General features: G+C 35.4%; 1 protein-coding gene across 5 annotated transcripts; it reads right to left on the bottom strand.

Moving 5' to 3' along the window:
• Positions 11,615–21,901, bottom strand: LOC18780206 (cytosolic 5'-nucleotidase 3). Of its 5 annotated transcripts, none has more exons than XM_020558550.1 (11): positions 21,726–21,901; positions 21,500–21,638; positions 21,311–21,361; positions 21,149–21,209; positions 20,917–21,049; positions 20,531–20,654; positions 20,202–20,258; positions 20,006–20,102; positions 19,178–19,388; positions 17,080–17,140; positions 11,615–11,846 (listed from the first exon to the last, which is right to left on the bottom strand). In XM_020558550.1, the coding sequence occupies exons 1-11, from the start codon at positions 21,803–21,805 to the stop codon at positions 11,769–11,771; spliced, it is 1,092 nt and encodes a 363-aa protein (XP_020414139.1). In that variant the 5' UTR covers positions 21,806–21,901; the 3' UTR covers positions 11,615–11,768. The 5 variants fall into 5 exon arrangements, with proteins under 5 accessions (XP_020414139.1, XP_007213498.2, XP_020414141.1 ...); XM_020558552.1 differs by lacking the exon at positions 11,615–11,846 and adding an exon at positions 13,036–13,957 and having other exon boundaries at positions 21,726–21,900; XM_020558551.1 differs by lacking the exon at positions 11,615–11,846 and adding an exon at positions 13,036–16,734 and having other exon boundaries at positions 21,726–21,899.

Here is a 21,901-nt window from a genome sequence, read left to right as displayed (position 1 = left end):
AATGGAAGCCCAAGAGAACATGCCTGAGCCTAGTGTGAAGGCATATCCTGAGGTGCTCCTCATATCATCCTCACTCCCAGCCCAGTCACTGTCACAATACCCAATTAGAGTAGCTGTTTTCCCCTTTGCAAACTCAATTCCAAAATCTAATGTGCCTTGTATGTATCTCAACACCCTTTTAGCAGTTCCCATGTGTTTCTTTGAGGGATTGTGCATAAACCTGGCAAGCAAGCTAGATGCAAACATGACATTTGGTCTTGTGGCAGTCAAATAAAGCAGACTTCCTACAATCTGTCTGAATTCATTTTCATCTGCTGCTTCACTTCCATCTTCTCTACACAATTTCTCATTCACCACTAATGGAATTGCCACTGACTTGCAGTCTCTCATTCCAAACTTCTCAAGAATTTTCATGGCATATTTCTTTTGATGAATGAAAATATGCTTATCAGTTTGTTCCACTCCCATGCCAAGAAAATGGTGCAACAGACCGAAGTCTGTCATCTCATAGTGTTGCATCATATCTTGTTTAAACTCTTCAAGCATTTTAGGACAGCTTCCAGTATATATAATGTCATCTACATAGAGTGAGACAATGATAATACCTGAGGTGTCACTTGTTTTGATATAGAGAGTAGCTTCACTTAAGCTCTTCTTAAAACCTGCAGTGTTGAAATAGGCATCTATTTCATCATACCAGGCCCTTGGGGCTTGTTTCAGTCCATATAGAGCCTTGTTCAACCTGTATACCTTGGTTTCCTTGCTCTCTTGAACATATCCTTGAGGTTGTTCAACATAAACTTCCTCCTTTAGAATGCCATTGAGAAAGGCAGACTTCACATCCAGTTGAAATAGGTTTCATTCCTTTTGTGCTGCAAGGGCTATCAAGGTTCTGATGGTGTCAAGTCTTGCCATAGGGGCAAATGTCTCATTATAGTCGATTCCAGGCTTCTGTGAATAGCCTTTAGCTACAAGCCTAGCTTTATTCTTCTACACAGTACCATCTAGGTTCAGTTTGACCTTGTAGACCCACTTAACACCAATTACTGGTTTGTCAAATGGCCTGTCAACTAATTTCCATGTATTGTTCTTCTCAATCATCTCGAATTCAGCCTCCATTGCACTTCTCCATGATTCATCCAAATCTGCTTCTTCAAAGCTGTCAGGTTCTACAATGCACATGTTGCATTGTGTCATGATGTCATTAATACTCCTCCACTTGTGAGGTGTGTGATCAAACCTTTGAGTCTCATCAAGCATTTCTTCCCCTTGAGGTGCAATTTCTTCTTCCATCTGCATTTGAGTATCCAAAAACTGAGATTGTTCATCTAATACCCTCTGTTCAGTTTCTGCAGTACCTTGATTTCCATCTGGCATAGGCATTCTCACATCTGCATTGCTAGGATTCTCCTATTTCCATGAGGCTTCTTCATCAAAATAGACATCCCTAGACAAGATAATCTTTCTAGTCTTAGGATCATACAGTCTATAGCCTTTTTCACACAATCCATAGCCCACAAAAATGCATTTGTGACTGTTTTCTTCCAACTTGTGTCTCAAAACAGAAGGAATAAGTACATGACATAGGCATCCAAACACTTTCAAGTGTGCAATACCTGGCTTTCCTCCTGTGTGGGCCTCAAATGGTGTCATTTTCTTAAGAGACTTAGAAGGACACCTGTTGAGAAGGTAGACTGCTGTATGAACAGCTTCTGCCCAAAACTCATATGGAAGACTCTTTTCATGTAGCATAGACTTTGCCATCTCAATTACAGTCCTGTTCTTCCTCTCAACAACTCCATTTTGCTGAGGGGAATATGCTACAGTCAGCTGCCTTTGTATTCCAGCCTCACTGCAGTATGCAAGAAATTCATTTGACATGAATTTTCCACCTCTGTCACTTCTAAGTGATTTCACCTTGTGTCCACTCTGCAATTCTGTCATTGCTTTGAACTTCTTGAAACATTCAAAAGCATTAGATTTATTTCTGAGAAAATAAACCCAAGCCATTCTTGTATAGTCATCAATGAATAACAGGAAATATCTGTTTTCTGACATTGATGCAATCTGCATTGGACCACAGATGTCAGTGTGAACTAATTCAATTGGAAACTGAGCTCTCCAAGTAGATTCTGCAGGAAATGAGTCTCTATGCTGCTTTCCCAGCTTGTAGCCTTCACAAACTGCAAAATCCTTCTCCAGACTAGGCAGTCCATGAACCATGTCTTGATTTGCCAGCATCCTGATGCTTTGATCATTAAGGTGGCCCAGCCTTTTATGCCAAGTCTGCAAACTGTGAGTCACACTTGCTCTCAGCACCAACTGAGTAGCAGGTACCATTGTGAGTGAGAAACACCTATTGCTAGTCATTGGAATCTTAGCTATAGGATTTTGCAGTGACCAATCATCAAAAATTGTCACCATTCTCTTTCCAAATACTAAACAATACCCATGTTCCATCATCTGACCAACACTGAGCAAGTTCTCTTCTAAACCAGGCACCAACATCACTTCTTGAATGTGTTTTCTGCCTGTCTTGGTTTCTATCACAAGTGTGCCTTTTCCTGCAACTTGAATTGTCTCTCCAGTCCCCATTTTCACCTTAGAAGTTACATCCCTTCGAATATCTATCAGTAGCCTTTCATCTCCAGTCATGTGATTACTACAACCACTGTCCACATACCAAGAATTGTTCAATTTCACACCTGTCACGACATTGCATGCATAAAACAATGTTCCAGTTACTTCAACCTGATTGGCATAATTCACCTTCTGCACAGGTTGATTTCCATGGCAATCTCTAACCATGTGACCAAACTTTTCACATCCTCTGCATTTTGGTTTTCCTTCAAACCAGCACTTGCCATAGTGCAGTTTTTCACAGTGCTTGCAAGGTGTTTTAGTTCCATCATTTGATGCATTTGGTTTGGGATTAGAATTGGACTTGTTATTCCAATTCTTCCCATTTTCCTTCCAGTTCCTCTGAGACTTGTTACCTCCAGAAGAACTTCCATTCTTAGAGCTTTTACTCTCTATGTTCAGGCTAGTAAAAGCCTTTTCTGTGGAATTTTCAGTGTGCCTATCCAATCTGAGCTCAAAGTTCTTGAGAGACGCAACCACTTCTTGAATTTCAAGAGTGTCAAGATCCTTTGAATGCTCAATCACAGAACATATAGAGTCATAAGATCTAGGCAAACTAATAAGCAATTTCTGCACAACTCTTTCTCTAGGTAACTCTTCACCATAACTTTTCATTTGATTAATTAGATCAAACAGTTTAGCAACATAACCAGAGAATGACTCACTATCCTTCATACGAGTGTATTCAAACTCTCTACGTAAGCCTTGTAGCTTCACACTTCGTACCTGTTTATCGCCTCTAAACTCCTGCTTCAGAATATCCCATGCACCTTTTGAGGTTTCTTCATTCACTATTCTGGGAAAAATTTGGTCTGAGACTGCACCTTGGATCAGTCCAAGTGCACGAGCATCTTTCATCAAAATCTCAGCCGATGTAGACTTCTCTTCTTCAGTAGCTTTAGATCCTTCTTCCTTTCCTTTTTCCTTCTTTGGATCTGAAGCATCAAAACCATGTTCAACCAAATCCCATAGTCCATGAGATTTCAGAATGGTCTTCATTCGAATGCTCCAAAACTCATAGTTTTCTCCATTGAAAACTGGTGTACGAAGCTCAGAAGAGCTTGATCCTGCCATGTTAGACATCAGACGCAGCTAGAAAAGCTTCGTGAAGTTTTGAGTGAGCTCAACGTCAGCTCAGCCAAACACCAGCTCGATTCTCACAGATTCACGCCCAACAAACAATCGAACCTAGCTCTGAGGCCATGTTAGAATTCTCTGTCTGTATAGTATTTTCAGATTAGGAAGAGGTGTATATTCTGCAGATTTTAGCTAGAGAGAATGAAGAGAAATGGGGAAGGCACTGTTCTATTGAATTCTTACAATCTGCAGCTTACATAGTGTGTCTGACAGCTGTCACCCTATTAGGTGCTTACACGTGTCATACCAAATCTAAGCTAGAGAATCCACCTAGACTATGATCTAATGGTTCTCATTACATCATTTAAAATAGACTTAACAGAAAATAGAAAATGACTTCAGCTCTAAGAAATCTGTAGAAGGATTATATTTCAACACTTGAACCTCCCATTTGCCTCGATAGTGGAGGCCTAATGCTAACTCCCATATGCCTTGGGTTCACAGAACTTGCACCTCCCATTTGCATATTAAGAGTAGGTCTCGAATTCATTGATCCTGCACCCCAATTTGTCTTTGATTGCCAATATTATGTCCATACACAGGCACCTCTATTGTTCCCACGTTGTCATTATTATTGTCGGAAATTTGTGAAGCTTGATTAAAAATATCATCAAAATATTCATCTGGAACCTCATCAAATGCATCGACATAAGGAAATTGTGGAGGGCCAGCATCTGAAAAACCAACGGTATGAGATTGAAAATATTGCTTTACTTTATGTGAACCAAAGCATTCAAAGCTATTAAATAACAAATGGCATGCATACTGCTTTACTTTTTTTTTTCGTCAACAAACTCCCATCATTAAATATGTAGAAACATTACAATAGTTTGTAGGCTGAATAACCTAAGTAGAAGCCCAAGACGCAGGCCCAAAAGGTTACAAAACAGAACTGTAAGACAAGCAAGGCCCATATACAAAGTTTCCAACCTGAACAACCCTAAAACTGAAAACAAGTTGCCGCCGCACCAACCATAGCAAAGCAGCCGAACCACCATTGCAAATCCACAGCCACCAAGAGGGAGTCCCTGGTAACAAAGCGAACCAAACTTATGAACGGAAGATGGGGGTGAACAAGCCACCCGCGCAAAATGCGCTCCCATAATCCAAGTAAATAGTGCATATTGCACTTTAAAGGCATCCTCATACCCGAACACGCCGCCAAGTAAGACTGGCAGAGGAGGCATCCATGATCCATGAACACGAGGAGCGGAGATCTGTGGTGGAGACCAGGCGACAAGCGACAACAATAAACGAAGAACCTCCGGAAACAGTGGCGGATCCAGAATTATGTGGTTAAGGGGGCTTAGTGTAAAAGTTCCGAACGGCAGCGGTGATCGGCACTGGGCCACCGGCGAAGAGTTGATAGAGGTTGTCGGAGGTTGGGAGGTTGGGAGAGGTTAGGGTTTGACAGGGTGGGAAGAGGAGGTGTGAAATTGGAAATGAAGGGTTTGGGACTGCTGTGCAGATTCGAAGGGCTGCATTCTTTTTTTTAATATTTAAACTGGCCCAAAACGATGTCGTTTTGAGGCCAGGTCATTTAAAAAAAAATTTGACTGAGCCTTGGACCAAACGACGTCGTTTGGCAAGGCTGTTTTTAAAAAAAAGAGACGCGCAAGCCGCAGCACAGCTGCGCAGCAAAGCTTCTGCCTCCTGGGACTTCCGTCGAGCAGTTGGCGTGCATATAAGGGGGCTTCCAGCAGCTATCCAAGGGGGCTTTTATAGAGTCCCTTGCCAACTTTCCAGCCTTCCAAGGGGTCGTCCGACCCCTCTTGTCCCAACGTGCGTCCGCCCCTGTCCGGAAATGAGCATAAAGCCCAAGCAGAATCACCACAGAGGGTGAGGAGGATACAGTAAAAGGAAGAGGAAACAAGGAGGGATAATCAAGAGAGAAAGGAAGAGGAGAGAAAAGAGGGAAGGAGAAAAAAGGAGGAAAAGGAGGGGAGGGGAGGAGGGGCAGACCGCCTCCCCCCCAAAAGCGGTGCTGAAGGGTTGGGGACTAGTGGAGAGAGAGAGAGAGAGAGAGAGAGAGAGAGCGATTTAGGGTTTTTGGCCGAATCCAGGTTCTTAAGTAGACCATTGTGCTTCCTAAAGGCTTTACTACTGGTTCAAAGGCACCTTCTATGGTGCACCAGGTGCACCCATACATCATTTGTCCTATATGATATTCTTAGATTTTTTTAAAAATTGGTTACCGGTTATACAAGTTATCAAGTTTTCACTTTTTAAAAATGCAATTGCATAAGGGTCATGTAATTATGCTATTCCTGTTTGGCAATTGGCATATGATTGGACATGTTATTTTTCATTGAGTTTATTCTTTTTGACTCACGATGACATGCATATGAATTTCACAAATGTATTTGTTTGCTTTTATAAATATAAAGTTACCGTTTTAGACTTTTTTTATTTATGAGAACTGTTTGACTTTTTTTTTCCTTCTGATTTCGATATGTCACCTCATTGTAGCTTTACTCAAGTTCATTATGAGTTGCTGGTTTTATTTATATGAATTATGATGACTAGTTGTGGTTAATTCCTCTGTATTTTATGCCTAGTTTTTAAAAATCAATTGAGGTTGATAGTTTTAATTTTTTGTTACTTTTGTTTCATAGAATTGGTAAATGTGCATCAATATTTATTTGAGAGCTTGAAAGTCTTTATCCATCAAATTTTTTCACCTTGAGTTTTGTCTATGTAATTGGTTGAAATCAATTTCTAAAATAAGAACTATATTACTTGTTGAACTCTATGTTACATGGTTGTACTTTTGTAGACATCCACGAAGTATTATAAATTTATATTCTTTTCCTAACATGGTCGTGTATTTTATATTACAATGTTAGGATTGAAATCAAGAAAAACAAGTAGAAAAGTAGAAAGTTTACAAGTTTTCTCATAGATTACAAGATTTTCAGTTGTGTTTACAAGGATAATGAAATAATTTTACTCGTCCAAAGTCCATTCTTACCTTGGTACTATGTATCATTTTCTTTGTAAATTAGGGTATTATAGTGTTATGGATTAGGGTGGACTATAATGTTGTTACAATTATTTCAATTATTTCACAACATTTGGAAATTTTTTCATGATTCATGAGTTAGGGGTTGCTTTATATAACTTGTAACCAAAATCAATAAAACTGGGGTAACTTTATATAAATCCAATTGGCCAAACTGAACAAAAAAACAAATTTTACTTGTAACCAAATACAATTTTTGAACATCTAAACTATTCTTTTTGTTTTGTTATTTCTTAAATGTGAATAAATTACTATAAGGAACTAAAATACGACTACATAGTATAACTCATTTACGTATTTAATATCAATCCATGATAAGATATTCAACTTTTAAGACATAATATCAATAAATATCCACTTATATTATAATAAATATTATATGACATACTCTGAAGCAACACTATAATTACTTCTCAAGATGACATATTATTATATATAAAAATATATGTATTCTTGCTTATTCTAAAAATAACTTTAAACAAATGTTTTATAACAAAAGATGACTCATAGCATCTTCCAACAAAAAATTTCCTTATGATCCGTCTCCCTTTTTTGTTCATATCTTCGTAATATAATTGGTTCATGTTCCAATAAAAAAAATGTTAAATAAGAATATATAATAATATAATACTTAAATAATATATATTACAATTTATAATCAAAATAGAATACATAAATATGATATTTACATATAATATATACAATTTCAACTAAAATACTCGAAATTTTATATAAGTATGTAACATAACAAAATACTAAATGAGGCAATGAAGAAGAAGAAAGTGATTGAGTTACCATTACAGGTACCAATTCCTTAAACTCGTAACTTACAAGTTTTGGTAACAATTTACAAGGTTTTGCTCTTAAATTACAACGTTAGGGTTCATCGAATTCATAACGTTGTAAATAAGCCTTTTGCAAGGATATAGATCCATATTACAAGGAATTGGTAATGATGAATCGTAGGGATGTAAAATGGGTCCTTATTCTAGTAAACAATGGTTTACAACATTAAGGATTTGTATTACGATGCTTTGGACGCAAGAGTTTCATAAACTTGTAAAGTGGATTCATAATCTCACAAATTACAATATTTGGGTTCCCATTTATTAGTTTTTGCAATCTGATTACAAGATTAAGGTTCTTCATATTCCATAATCTTATAATACCCTAATTTATAATAGAAAGGATCCCCATTACAAGTTTATGGAATGTCGAGGTCCAAAACATTGTAAAAGTGGTCCTTATTATTGTAAACCCTTGTGTTTACAAGAATAAGGACCCCATTTACTTCTCCAAGGTCCACCCTTATAATACCTTGACATTATAAGAGAGATCCTTTCTAATGTAAATTATAGCTTTACAAGATTATGGATTATAAAGAACTTTAAAGTTGTAATCATGATGCAAAAACTTGTAAATAAGTATCAAAATATTGTAATCTATGAGATTAAGGATCCATTTTACAAGTTTATAGAACACTTACATCCAAACCATTGTAATACAAGTCCTTAGTGTTATAAACTGTTGCGTTTACAAGAATATGAACCACGTTTACATTTCCAAGCTCCACCATTACCTTAACTTTGTAATAGAGATCCTTTTATTGTAATTTATGAGATTACAAATTTATGGATACACATTACAAGTTTATGGTACATGGAGGTCCAAAATATTGTAAAAGAGGTCCGTAATACTGTAAACCTTTGTGTTTACAAGAATAAGGACCACATTTACAACGTTAAAGTCTACTCTTACCTTATCATTGTAAGAGGGATCATTTCAATTGTAAATCAGGATATTACAACGCTATAGATAAGGAAGAACCTCAAACTTGTAATCATGGTGCAAATCATAAATGAGAACCCAAATCTTGTAATGTACGAGATTAAGGATCTGCGTTACTAGTTTATGGAGAGCTTACGTCCAAAGCACTGTAATACGAGTTCTTAATGTTATAAACCATTGCATTTACAAGAATAAGTACCAATTTTACATCTTCAAGGTCCACCATTACCTTAACCATGTAATAGAGATCCTTTCTATCGTAATTTATGATATTACAAGTTTATAGATACACTTTACAAGTTTATGGAACATGGAGGTCCAAAACATTGTAAAAAAGGTCCTTAATATTGTAAACCCTTGTGTTTACAAGAGTAAGGACCACCTTTACTTCTCCAAAGTCTACCCTTACCTTATCATTGTAAGAGGGATCCTTTCAATTGTAAATCAGGATATTACAACGCTAGGGATAAGGAAGAACCTCAAAATTGTAATCATGGTGCAAAAAATCATAAATGAGAATCCAAATCTTGTACTGTACGAGATTAAGGATCTACGTTACGAGTTTATGGAGAGCTTACGTCCAAAGCATTGTAATACGATTCCTTAATGTTATAAACCATTGCATTTACAAGAATAAGTAACAATTTTACATCTCCAAGGTCCATAATTACCTTAACCATGTAATAGAGATCCTTTCTATTGTAATTTATGATATTACAAGTTTATGGATACGCTTTACAAAAGTTTATGGAACATGGAGGTCCAAAACATTGTAAAAGAGGTCCTTAATACTATAAACCCTTGTGTTTATAAGAATAAGCACCAAATCTATTCCACCAAGGTCCACTCTTACTCTATTCTTATACAAGGATTCCTTGTTGTTCTAAATTATGGTATTACGAGATTAAATATGGCTTTTACAATGTAATGGAACGACTATATCCATTTTAGTATAATACAAATCCTTAATGTTGTAACCACCACCTTGTTTACAAGGATAATGACTCAACTTACTACTCCAAGGTTCATTCTTACCTTAACATTGTATTGGGGGTCATTACGAGTTTTGTAAATTATGATATTACAAGATTACGGATCTCTTTTATAACTTTATGGAACCCCTCTATCCATAACAATATAACGGAAGTCCTATATGTTGTAAACTCCTTTGTTTACAATGACAAAGACCAAATTTATTCCACCAAGGTCCACTCTTACCCTATTCTTATACAAGTCCAATTTACTTTCCTAATGCCCCAAGTTACCTTAATATTGTACTATATGTCTTTATCTTTGTAAATTACGATATTACAATATTAAGGATGGGTTTTATACTCTTATGGAACACACCTGTTTAACATAGAGGAATACGAGATCTTAATATTGTAAACGTTTGTATTTATAAGTATAAGGACCCAATTTACCTTCCGAATGTTCCATTTTACTGTTTGTCAATTGCAATTTTGAACTTACTATTTGTCAATTGCATTATTCCGTTTCAATTTCCCCACTAACTGTTTGTCAATTGCACATGAGTCCTTACTATTGTAAACCCTTTGGTTTACAAGGATAAAGACCTAATTTACTTCTCTAATATCTCACCTTCCCTTTATAAATTTATTTTATTAATTTTAATATATTTTAAATACATGTTTACAACATATTTACAAAGGCCAAAAATCACATTTTTTTTACCAAAAAAAAAACTTATTCACTTTGGGGTTACAAAAGCATTAGGAATGGGAAGTGAAATCATGTGGAAAACGAAGTCAAAAGTGAAGCAAATAGGGTAATTGATGGTAAAACATGCTCTTTTTGTTTATCTTTTTCTCTTCTTCTTTCTGCCATTGATTACCCTGTTGAAATTCTCTAGTAAGGAAATCGGGATAGAATTTTCACTTCCTCTCAAATATTCAATATCAAAATCAAATATGCTCAAAATAGCTTGCCATCGTGCAAATATTTGTTTGGATGCAATATTTTGACCATCTTTTTCCAAAACGTGCTTAGCAGACTTATAATCGACTCGGACTAAAAATTTTTGATTTAATAAATCTGACTGAAGTTTATTAATGCATAATACTGTGGATAATATTTCTTTTTTAATAGTACTGTAATTATTTTGGGATTGTGACCAAGTACCAAAATGGAATCGAATAATTTGCTCAGTTTGACTAGAATTGACTCTTTGTTTGAGGATACCACCATAACCGATATTAGAACCATCCGTCTCAACAATTTTGAATGAATTGGCAGAAGGGATGCCTAAACATGGATGTGTTTTGACATGGATCTTGATTTGTTTGACTATGTCAGTATGAATAGATGACCAGGGGGTGTGGGGGATTACTCTGGAGGCGATCAAACAAAGGCTTACATTGTTTTCTCATATTTTAATAAAATTCAGAAACATAATTAAGAGATCCTAAAAACCTATGTAATTGACTTTTATCAATGATTTGATCAGGAAATTTATCAACAAATTGAATGACTCGATCAATTGGACTAATTTGTGACTGACAGATATTGTAACCAAGGAATCTGAAATTGGTTTGGAATAACTTGATCTTCTTGGCGGAGACGACTAAACCATTTTGTTTGACTATCTGCAAAAACTTATACAAGTGTTTCCAATGTTGTTCTATTGACTGAGCAAAAATAAGGACATCATCAATATAGACTATGGAGAAATGACTGTAGGGGTTAAATATCTCATTCATTATATTATGAAACTCACTTGACTGTTGACTTTTGTAGAGGCTGATGACCAAAATTAATTTTCACAGTGCCATCAAGATATTGTTGGATATAATCTAAATTGTTTAATCTACGTTGGATTGGAATTGGTTGACTCTCAGTGGTTAAGGTCCAATCTACTGGAAGGGACACATCAGACCATTTAATTGAGTGAGGGATATATATATACATATATATACATATATATATCAATGGAAATTGCCAAACAAGAGACAAATTTCCCATCGTCATTTAAAAGTGAGATCTGACTTAACAAAAAAGAGCTTAACAATAAAAGTTAATAGGGTTATTCGTAGCAATGGTCCCTCAAATATACCTGTAGTTACATTTGGATCACTGAACTCAATTATTAGTTGTAGACGTCACTGAATTAGGTGTTGTGTTGCACCATTAGTCCTTCCTTCAAATTCTGTTAAATTTTCTATCAAAAGTGAGGATAAATTCGGAAATTCATCAACAACCCTCCCCTTCCTCCACAAACCTCCATTGTCGCAACCCAATCCTTGCAGACACCAAAAAATTCAATTAAAAAGATGTCGCACAACACCAAGAATATTTTCAAATATTTATAATAAATACCTTCAAACCAGCAAACAGATTCAAGATCTCGCATTTTAAACCACTTACGAGAACCCAAGTCACGTTCTTGTCCCAATTCAGTACTCTTATGCTTTTCCCCAACAATCTAAAACAACCCAAAAAATACGCGCAGGAAAAAGAACCAACCTTTGAATCCAATCTGGGTATCGAGACCAACCCTTCTCTTAAATCACATCGGTCTTCCATAATATTTGAACCCAATTCAAATACACCAATTTAAAACCCAACACTTTTGCAAGAGTCACTAAATCTGACTCATGGGTGCTAAAATTTGTAGACTTTTGAAACAAAAATGAAAAAGGGTAAGTGCTGAAATGATGAATCTTTGGACCTCCCTGAAGGAGCAAACAAGAATGGAAGGTTGAACCATAGGTTCGGCACAAGAGAAATCTTTCTTAGACTCGATTCGCCGTCAATTTGCAACCATCTAGAGGTTGAGAGGGAAGAGGGGTTGGTGGGTTAGGGTTTTGAAGTTTTGTGTAGTAGACTTGTGGGAATTTTTATTATTTGATATTCAATTTGAATTTCCGAATTTACAAATTTATAAATTTTGAAGTTGTGGAGGATAGGGAGGGTTGTGGATGAATTTCTGAATTTACCCTCACTTTTGATAGAAAATTTAAAAGAACTTGACGGAAGGACTATTAGTGCAACAAAACATATATTTGAATGACCTCTGCAACTAATAATTGAGTTCAGTAACCCAAATGTAGCTACGAGTATAATTGAGGAACTAGTGCTACGAATAACCCAAGTTAATATGTGAAAATCTAATGCTTTGTACCTTTATTTATGCGGATTTGTATGACCTAATACTTTCTATTAACTTGTATTTATTTTACCCTTAATCAATTCAAATGTTTATTTTGGAAAATAAACTTGTCTAACTACATAGTTCAATTTTCTGTTGTATTTTCATAATAAACATATAAAGCATGGGACTACTATGATTGTCAATTGCACGACTGGAATGCAAATAGGACTATGATTGTCAATTGCATTTTCATTACAAAAATGCAAGGCAACAAATATAATGTCGCATACTCTAATTGCAATAACAGACTAGTCAGTTGGTAATAGCATTATGAAAATGCAAAAAGGTTGCCAATTGTATGCTAAGTTACGTACACCAACTGCTAAAAACCCCTTACAATTTGGTAATTACATGCCTAAATACCATATCAAACTTCAATATAATACAACAATTCCGATGAAGATGAACTCAATGTCGGAGCTCATAATATCATTACAATTAAGAAATTCTACCTAATGCTTTTCAAATGAGTCACAAAAATTTCAACATCAACCATATACCTAACATGAAAAATATATATATATATATATATATACTAAAATTAATCATATTGGGTGTTTTGTCTGTTAAAAAAAAAACTCAAATCACAATGAGTTTCTTTTCAGCCAAAAAAACTCACATCCACATCTCGACCACAATGCCAAGCTAAATAAAAAAACAGATAGTACAAAAAGTATAGTATGACTGAAAAAGAAAATTAAAGCTTCGTAAACAAAAGGTGCAAAGAAATAATTAAATTGCTAAATAATTATATAAAGCAACAAACTGAAATCTCACATCCAATACAAATAAATATTCAGCACTACAAAAATGTTAATAACATAGGGAAATAAACCAAATGATCTAATATCCAGTAAGTCACTTGGAAGCTCGACTTTCCTTGATGAGCCTAAGATTGCCTTTTTGGTATGAGCCACAATAATCACATCAAGTTGCTAAAATGCAAATGTATGAATTAAAGAGTTAATTAATGCACATGGAACTAAGACTAAGCAGAATTCAGATAATAGATGATGCCTTAAATAATCTCTAATGCTTAATAACATATATAATGATGAAAATTTAAAACTCACATACATGAAGGGCAGACAATCCTAGGATAGTAAGCATGAGAGAGGAGGTAATAACAGGGCTTCCTATGTAGATGCACACATGATGAATGAAAATCAAGCAATTCATAGAAAATTACAGCACTCTTTCTGCAGGACAACACCAAGTGAACATCCAATTGTCAGTTAGTAAGAGAAAGCACAAGGTCAGCAAAAAATTAGAGACACTAAAAGGAAACTAAAGAAACTAACAGAGGCTTTTATTGTTTGGTTGTTAGGTAGCTTTCATTAAAACCCCAAAAAAGAGGCAACCTTCACATGCATTTAGTAGAATACTGACAAGAAGAAGAAAAAAAATCAATCATAACAAGCTTCCAAAGATGATATTCATAAATCAATGGGGCTACAGGAGGATGAGAAATCCTCACACCCCCCATCCCACACGACCAAGACTACAAACAAAAGCAAAAAAACCACATAAAAAAGAAGAATTCGGGCTAAACAAAGCAACACTCCAGAGCCCAGGAAAAAAAAAAAAAAAGAGACTTAAGAATGACATCATAGCACATTCAGGAATCCGAATATGAAAATAAGATGCAACTTGTAGACACAAGAACCAACTCAGAAAAATCAAAATCAAAATCAATTGGAAAAGAAAAAAAAAACCAAAAAATGATGAATGCAGCAGTAAACTCAAAATTAAACTAACATTACCAAATCTACATCTAGTTCAACACTAATATGAAATCCTCAACTTGTCTCCAAATTAATGGTTCAAATACAAATTAAAAAGTTGAAAACCTGCAGAGACCATAGCCCAATATTAAAACCTAAAACTTACAATATAAATTAGAAAACTCAAACCTTGAATAATTAAAATTATCTTGGGAGATGGCAGGGATCGAGCTAAATGGGGGTTTCAATTGGGGCTGAGATTTTTGGTATGGGTTTGGTTTTGAAACAAAGCCTGGGAAGGAGATTGAGAGACCATGAGATATAGAGATGAGAGAGACAATTAGGAAGAAGAAAGAGAGAGATACCTAAGAGGAGAGGAGTTGTGTTCGTCGCGCTGTCTCGTCGTCACAGGAGGAGGAGAGGAGCGATTTTGGAAGGAGTCGAACTGGAAGAGAGAGAAAAGAGAAACCCAATGCTACTGAAGGAGAGTTTTTGTTTTTGTTTTCTTTTTACCTACAATAACCGATTTATCCGGTAACTAACTCAACGGTGTGGATAACTCCACATCACCAACTACTCATCCAATGGTCTGTAACAATGGGCGCATCCATGCGCCAAGCCCACTGTAGAATTTTCCCTGGTTCAAACATGTATGGGATCACTCTCAATACACACAGAATATTTTATAAAATGTTCAACCACCATCTCAAGCAATAACTGCCAAAGCAACAAAGCAACAACTTTCCAAATCCGAAGTTACAGAACAAAACAAGGCCATTGGAACTAAAACACAACAAAACAAGGCCACAAAAGAATGGAAAAACAAAAGAGTTGGAACCCACTTATATGCATTGAAAAGTCGAATAAAAGTTATAAACCATTTCGCACAGAAAACTGAACCTTTAAAGATTTTGAGTTCACCTGAATTATTGAAGCCTCCATTGACTTCACCTCTCTTCTTCACCATCGTCCTTGCTTCTTTACGGAAACAACAACCGATTGAAGTTCTGCTAATATTTTCGCACCCTCTCGTTACACTCGATCAAAAACCTAGACGAATTTCACTAAATTTTTAAGAGCCCTAATCCTAATATGCTTCAAAATGGGCAATTTCGTGCGCCCGGGGGAAGAGGTAGAGACAAGCTTTTACATGGGGCTTTGGGCCGACAAAATTGCCCTTCACATGTTGCTCCGTTAAAGAAATTGACGGAAATTTTAACATGTAAATATGACACTACAGGGTCAAAAGTGGTTGAAGTGCCAAACTACAATGACAAAAAGTGACTTTATGCCTAAATTAACTACAAACATTTTTTTTTTCTTCCAAAAATACAAACATTAATTCAATTATATTAATATTTGGGAAGAATTAGCTCATGATTGCTTAGTTCTGAGCAACAACCAAATATTTAGCACTTTGAAACTGGAAATATAGTGAAAGAATCTATGGTGAAAAAATAATAGGATACCTAGTTGACTTTGTCCTAAAAAATGTTGACTTTGTAAATTTTATAAGTATAATGATCCCATTTCAGAAGTCACCAGTGAGCATATTCTCTTTCAAATGTCAATTTCACCAACAGCTATTACCAATAAATAAATATATCATTCTGAAATTATTTCATAAAAGACAAAAGAACTCAAATCAAGGGGGCCAAAATAAGTTGTATGCTTCCAGAGCAACACTTCAGCCAAAAAGCTTATGCACAAGAAGAATTTCAAGTACCTAGTAAGAAAAATGGTAGCACTACGCCAAAGCATAAGTACTGTTTCCCTTGCTATTCTTAGTCCTTCATATTTCAAACTGTAACACTACAAGCAATCAATTCAACATGAGTGATGAAAATTTAACATCCAAATTCTTTGGCATATCCATTTTCTTTCAGCTCCAGAGGCACGCATTTTGTGGACAAATGTTTCAGCTCAATGCAGAGCTTAGAACATCAAGAAATTGAAGATTATAGAAATACGCTTCTTGTTGTCTAAAATTGACCAACAATTAAATATATTTCTTCTATTGCTAGGAAAAGAGGAAAAGTGGCCACATGTTGGAAAACCTTTTGCCAATGAAAGGAACACTACCAAATCTATCTATGGATGTTAATCAAAGAAAGCAGACAGGAGCTTCGAAGGATTTATTTTTGGTGAATGAGCTTCCAAGTATTTAATAGTAAGAGATTTACAACTCAATGACCTTCACTTGGACAGAGTTGTGAAACAAGCTTTACAACTCCCCACATGGGTGCATCATTCTGCAAGAAGCCATGCAACAAGTTAAGTATCGTCATCTAGTTCTATCCTAGTAATACTCACATTTTATTCCCACATCTTCAAATTTTTTCAAACGCTCCTGCTATATTTCCCTCTTTATTATCTAATTCATTATCACAATATTTAGTAAGTAGGAAATCCTGTCAGCTTTGGCCAAAGACAATGAATTGTTCAGGGTTTGAATGATGAACAGGTCAACTATCCAAGGACAAAGTTAATCTAACAATGCCAAATAGATAAACATACAAGCATAGTAACCTCATTAATCCTTTGGAAACCAAAAATAGTCAAAGCAACCACACAATCTTTCAAGGCATTCAACTCACCAAGTAAACAATGTCAAAGGTTTTGCGGTAGCTATCAAGAGAATTCTCAACATTGTCATTCCTGGAACAGCAGTTAACATGGTTCAGCAACTAAATCAATTTATGGATCATCATAACAGTTCGTCTGGCTAGTTTATCAGGTTTGAAAAATAAACTAAGGGGATGTGCAAATGTAACTTCTTTGTTCATTATCTTTCCATTAAAATAAAACAATTAACTTTAACTTCTTGGGCACTTAATGAACAAATTCAGCTGCCACTAATTGTTGGTTGCAATGTAACAATATTATAAGTTCTAAAAGTAAAATAGAGGTGGCACTTAGTTTGGACAAAATGGCTACCATCCGGCTTACTTTTTCACAGAACTAAAAATTGCATTTTGCAGGCAATGCAGAACATAACTAAGATAATAATGACCCATCATGAAGTAAAATAAAAGAGACAAAGCTAACTACCATCTAGCAGACAAAACAAAACAGAATAATCGAACAAAACAAATAAAAAAACAAAGTAAATTCCTAAGCTAACAAGAACCGCAAGCCACGTTGGCAACTGGCCCCACTTAATCTTGGAAAGCCTTCTAGATGTTCTTGATCATCAAACCAAATGAACTAATATCTCCACATACTTGGCTCTATCTTTCTTTAATGGGTTAATTTATCGTAATTCCCTCTTTCCTTGTCTTACCATTTCAGTCACTTGGTCATCCAAGTCATCCCTTTCAATGCTACTTTTTGAACAATTTATGAAGTCCAATATTATATCGATGCCTTTCTTTTTTTTTAATATATATTTTTTCTTCACAGTTACTGAAAAATCAGTTCCCCCTACTTTTTGAACTATATTATTCATGTAATAACCGTGGGAACTAGAAAATGAGGATTATGTAACGAAGGGCAGAACCCAAAATTTTTCAAGGGGTGGGCTAATATTTTGTAAACAAAAAATAAAAATAAAAATAAGCCGACCCAAGACCAGCTAAATTGAAACTTTTTGGACTTGAAAGAATTGATTAACATGATTAAAACTAGAAAAATATAGCTTTCGTGTACTAGACCACTGTAAAAGTGAGCCAGTTGGAATGGGCTAAAATGTCAAAAGACTGAAATTATATGTTGTAAAGGATTCTTGAAAACCGAAAAATGGATAATCCCCCGGGTTAACCAAGTTTTGATCCACCATACCAGTATGACTTTCTCTTCAAGCAGGCCACTCATATTTAATGTTGATAGCATATTCATCCTTACAACTAACCCTGTTTATTATGTTTCCTGTTCTGCTAAAAGTATGAAAAGTTTTACATTCAGTCATATATATATTTCAGGCTTTTAATTACGACTTTAATTAAAAATACCATTACGTAAAGATAAGGAACAAAAGAAACCGAACAAAGAAAAACAAATGTGGAGTATAGGATTTTTTTGTGAGTGCATCTCACATGCCCTGTTTATAATGTGACAAAAGGTGAACACGCATAACATTTTCCCTGTTTATATTTAACAAAATGTGACAATGAATAAGTAAAGAATTTGCCCTTTCCCCCTTTTAAAACCATCTAAATGGACTATGGTAGAGTTGCTAAAACATATAAGAAAAACATTGAAAACGGAACTGCTTCTCAATAGCAAGCATATTAAATTTTAGAACAACAAAACGTTTGGAAATGAAGCATCCATGCCAGGGAATTTAAAACATGATGCAGTGCAGAAGCAGGATATAGAACATCAAAGGACTAGAGTAAAACAGTTCTTAATATTGGGATTACAGAAATCAAAATTTAAAGAATATTTATGACATTAGGGTTTAGCTATACACCACTTTGGAAGCAGCCTGAACTCATAAGAGTTGACAATGATGTTTCACAAGTAACTAATTAAATACAGTTTTACTCCAAATTCTTTGCAGATTTAGAACAATATATTCTGAAATGAAGAATATATTGTCAAGAGATCCATTTTGCATTCTACTTGCTATTGAAGAAGTTGCTTGAAAGATAAGCTAACACGAGTACTGAATTATGAAATAAGTTACTCTCAGATTCATAACTCGTCAATTCTATCATATATATTAAGTATGCAATACAATAAATTATTACTTACAGAAATCCCACGGAAATTCTATTCTCATAGTTCAAGCCATCAGACATTCCCAGGTCACCAATGTGATCACCCAGAAGCAGCACATTTCTTCTAGTCTTGACTGAGGCATTCTCATAAGTAGTCGCATCTATATTATCACCTAATCGATCATGAAGGGGAGCAGCCATATCCAGAGCATGCTCATTTTTATTCAGACTATGAATTGTCTTCCCTGTAAAATCAAGTAAAAAAAAATCAGGGTACGAACATATACCACCACATTGTCAAGAATGGACCTCATAGTAGTAAGGGGCTTGAACCAAACCAAAAAAAATATTAAGACAAAATTACCATATAAGACTGCAGAAGCACCATTAACTTATGAAGTACCCAGCTTTCATTTAATACCAAAATAACTCACTGGAATAAAAACAAAGCTTCACCAAATAATTACTTCTATTTGCATACATTACTTTTTTGTGTCGAGGAAAAAATGATAATATTTATTTAAACAAATGAAAGATAAAAAAGAAAAGTGAAAATTGTACGTTAGTGCCATTTTCCAATGGCCTTAGAGAGCCTAGCAGCAATGTAGCATAAGCCAGCCCTCTTCTAAATGCAAGGATGTGTTTCAAGTCCTAGGTTTTGGACCAGCTAAGGTTTGGTGGGTTAGGAGAGGGGATGCCTACCCATATTTTCAGCCTTGACACTGGACATAAAAACAAACAAGTTTTAAATAAACACAAAACATATTTTCTTCAGAACAACTTGTTTCTGATATACCATAGTAGGACATTATATTTATAATTTCTCTTTATAGTGTGAAAACAAGTCAGCATTAGTGGATACCTTGAAAAGATACAAGGTGACCATTATTATCGAATACCATCCGATTTGAGACTATCTTCACATTTTTGAAAAGTCTGTGAATCTTCTGCCTAAGGACCTGGAACAATGAGAAGAAAAGGCATTAATGCACAAAAAGTTGCAAAATAGACTTAGAAATTTAAAATGGCAAGAAATATGGCCACAAAACTTAACTAACCTCCTCTATGATATCAGCAAGTCCAGCAGAAAATATAAGAATGGGAATGTCTCTTTCCTGCAAATGTGGGTAGAGGGAAACAGTAATGGAATAGCTTAATGAAAATAAGTTTTTCTCTGTTTTCCACTTAAAAAATGATAGGAAAAAAATTAGATTGAGTTAGTTTTAGGACGTTGCATCAGAGAACACATGACCAAGCCAACATAAACTAATTCATTACGAATAAACTCAAACATTAAACAGATCGAAATCTTCAATGGATTCTTTCTATCCCAGGACATATATGTAGCCAGTTACTCACATAATTATTGCAGCAAAATTAAACTTACCTCCAAAAACTCAAATAGTTCAACAACACCCTCCCTAAAAGCAATTGTGGAGTCAGCGACAGATTGCCTTATTCCATCATAGGTAAGGCCTCCCTCAATTAAGAGACCATGAGTTTTTGTCCACCTGTATCCATGCAATCAGTATTAATGTGATCTGAAATCCAATTATTGGACTAAGGTAACATATTATAGCTCCTTGGACTGAGGTAACATTGTTATAGCTCCATATGAACATGAACTTTCAGGTGAACCACTTCATGCCAGTTAGGTGATCATAATAAAAAACAGACTAATAGAGGCTACCCAGAAGCATATAACAACACAAGAATTCATTTTGATTCAATCCCGGGCAGTGGCCTTAAGATTCAATTAAGTAGGTGAAATACCATTCTTCCATAAGCTTAGTTTTCTCTTCAATTGGAATTGTCGGGGAGAATTCTAACGGATGATAATGTTCATATAATTCCTGCCTTTTCTTATCATATTCCGGATTCTCCTGTTGCAAAAGACCATGACTGCCTACTCTTGTTATCAATGAATATCAAAAATAAAATAAATAAATCTTTCAAACGGATAGTGATAACAAAGAATAAAGTTCAAAGACAACAAAACACTTACTTTGTCCCCGACAACCATTGACCCAGTACTTTGTTAGTGTGCCATCAAAATCTGCTATTACCTGACATGAAAATTACATAAACAAAATTCAGTCTAGAAACAATAATGGAATCTGCGCATTCAAAAAAAAAAAAATTCAAGAAATGGTCTCAATTATCTTACTTTGTTGTTATTTAAAACACAACACACAAAATTTGAGCATAAATTTCCAACCTAAAAAACCCAAAAAACTTTAAATAAGAAAAATAATGAATCTTTTTCTGGTCGAAGAAAAATAAAGAATTGGGTATCAAACATATGCTTCGTAAGAATTGAAAAAGAAAAAAAAACAAAGGGAATGAGGTGGGCAACCTGGAGTTTGGCGGGACCGGCATTACAAATAGCAGCCATTTTTTTAACCAAGAGCTCAGAGTCAGCCACAACCGCCTCACAAGAAGCATGGCTTTCCATGTGGGTCTGGTTTCTGAAACTACCGCTACAAAACCAAGCCCTGCAAACAAAACGCAGAACCCAAAACTGTATAAATAAAGCATATAAACAAACACGTAGAGGCCAAGAGATTTGGCATGCGAGGAACCTGGAAATTAGGTGGGGTGGAATGGAGCGATGGGTGCGTATGGTGGTGCCGAGGAGGATGCTGTGGGGACGATGACTCATTTGAGAGTGTGTTTATATATCAGATTCTTGATCACACACTTATCACTGTTTCTGCTTCTGTTTCTGTTTCAGGATGAGCAGTAAACGATATTTTCT

Source organism: Prunus persica, chromosome G2 (genome assembly GCF_000346465.2).
Source record: "Prunus persica cultivar Lovell chromosome G2, Prunus_persica_NCBIv2, whole genome shotgun sequence".
Taxonomy (NCBI): domain Eukaryota; kingdom Viridiplantae; phylum Streptophyta; class Magnoliopsida; order Rosales; family Rosaceae; genus Prunus; species Prunus persica.
This window is presented reverse-complemented; position numbering and strand designations above follow the sequence as displayed.

Excerpts from the sequence above, each read along its gene's own strand:
- LOC18780206 (XM_020558550.1), bottom strand. The coding sequence starts at position 21,805 with ATGAGTCATCGTCCCCACAGCATCCTCCTCGGCACCACCATACGCACC. Across the intron at positions 21,050-21,148 it reads CAATGGTTGTCGGGGACAAA|GCAGTCATGGTCTTTTGCAA; the intron begins GTAAGTGTTTTG and ends TAACAAGAGTAG. Across the intron at positions 17,141-19,177 it reads AGAATTTCCGTGGGATTTCT|GAATGACAATGTTGAGAATT; the intron begins GTAAGTAATAAT and ends CTGCTGTTCCAG.